The sequence below is a fragment of the Etheostoma cragini genome, unplaced genomic scaffold (assembly GCF_013103735.1).
Source record: "Etheostoma cragini isolate CJK2018 unplaced genomic scaffold, CSU_Ecrag_1.0 ScbMSFa_720, whole genome shotgun sequence".
NCBI lineage: Eukaryota > Metazoa > Chordata > Actinopteri > Perciformes > Percidae > Etheostoma > Etheostoma cragini.
The window spans coordinates 114,458-115,039 of NW_023269340.1; the positions used below are offsets into that span (position 1 = coordinate 114,458).

General features: G+C 49.0%; 1 protein-coding gene across 1 annotated transcript in view; it reads left to right on the forward strand.

Moving 5' to 3' along the window:
* LOC117941424 (rho GTPase-activating protein SYDE1) overlaps positions 1-576 on the forward strand; it is an 8,406-nt gene extending 7,830 nt beyond the window's left edge. Inside the window, exon 13 of the mRNA XM_034866448.1 lies at positions 118-576. Coding sequence (XP_034722339.1) covers positions 118-311 — 194 coding nt within the window. The 3' untranslated portion in view covers positions 312-576. The remainder of the gene's footprint in view (positions 1-117) is intronic.
* Positions 577-582: the final 6 nt, after the last annotated feature.

Here is a 582-nt window from a genome sequence, read left to right on the forward strand (position 1 = left end):
CTCTCTATAATTTACAGATAGAGCAGGTCTAGACCTCTCTATAATTTACAGATAGAGCAGGTCTAGACCACTCTATAAGAGTATATCGTGTGATGCTGTGTGTTGTTGCTGTTCCAGGCAGTGATGATGATGAAGAGGAGGAGGAGGAGAAGAAGGGGGCGTGGTCACCAGGAGGAGGAGGAGCTCTGTACGTGGACGAGTTCTTGGATTTTGATGCTCCCTTTAACTGTCGCCTGAGTCTGAAAGACTTTGACACCCTGATCCACGATCTGGACCGAGAGCTGGCCAAGCAGATCAACATTTGTCTGTAGAGGAGACGTCCTTTGCCATGGCTACGTTCAGGCTCCATTGCCATGGCTACATACAGACTCCATCGCCAAGGCTACCTTTTGGTTTTGAGCCCAAAGTGATCTTGATGCTCCAGTGTTTTTATCTCCAGTAGAAACTAATCTCTGGTTAGACCTCATACCTCATAACATGAGCAGGGGGGATGAGAGGGGAAACACCAGAGCAGGTGGAATGAGAGGGGTAACACCAGAAGAGGGGGAATGAGAGGGGTAACACCAGAGCAAGGGGAATGAG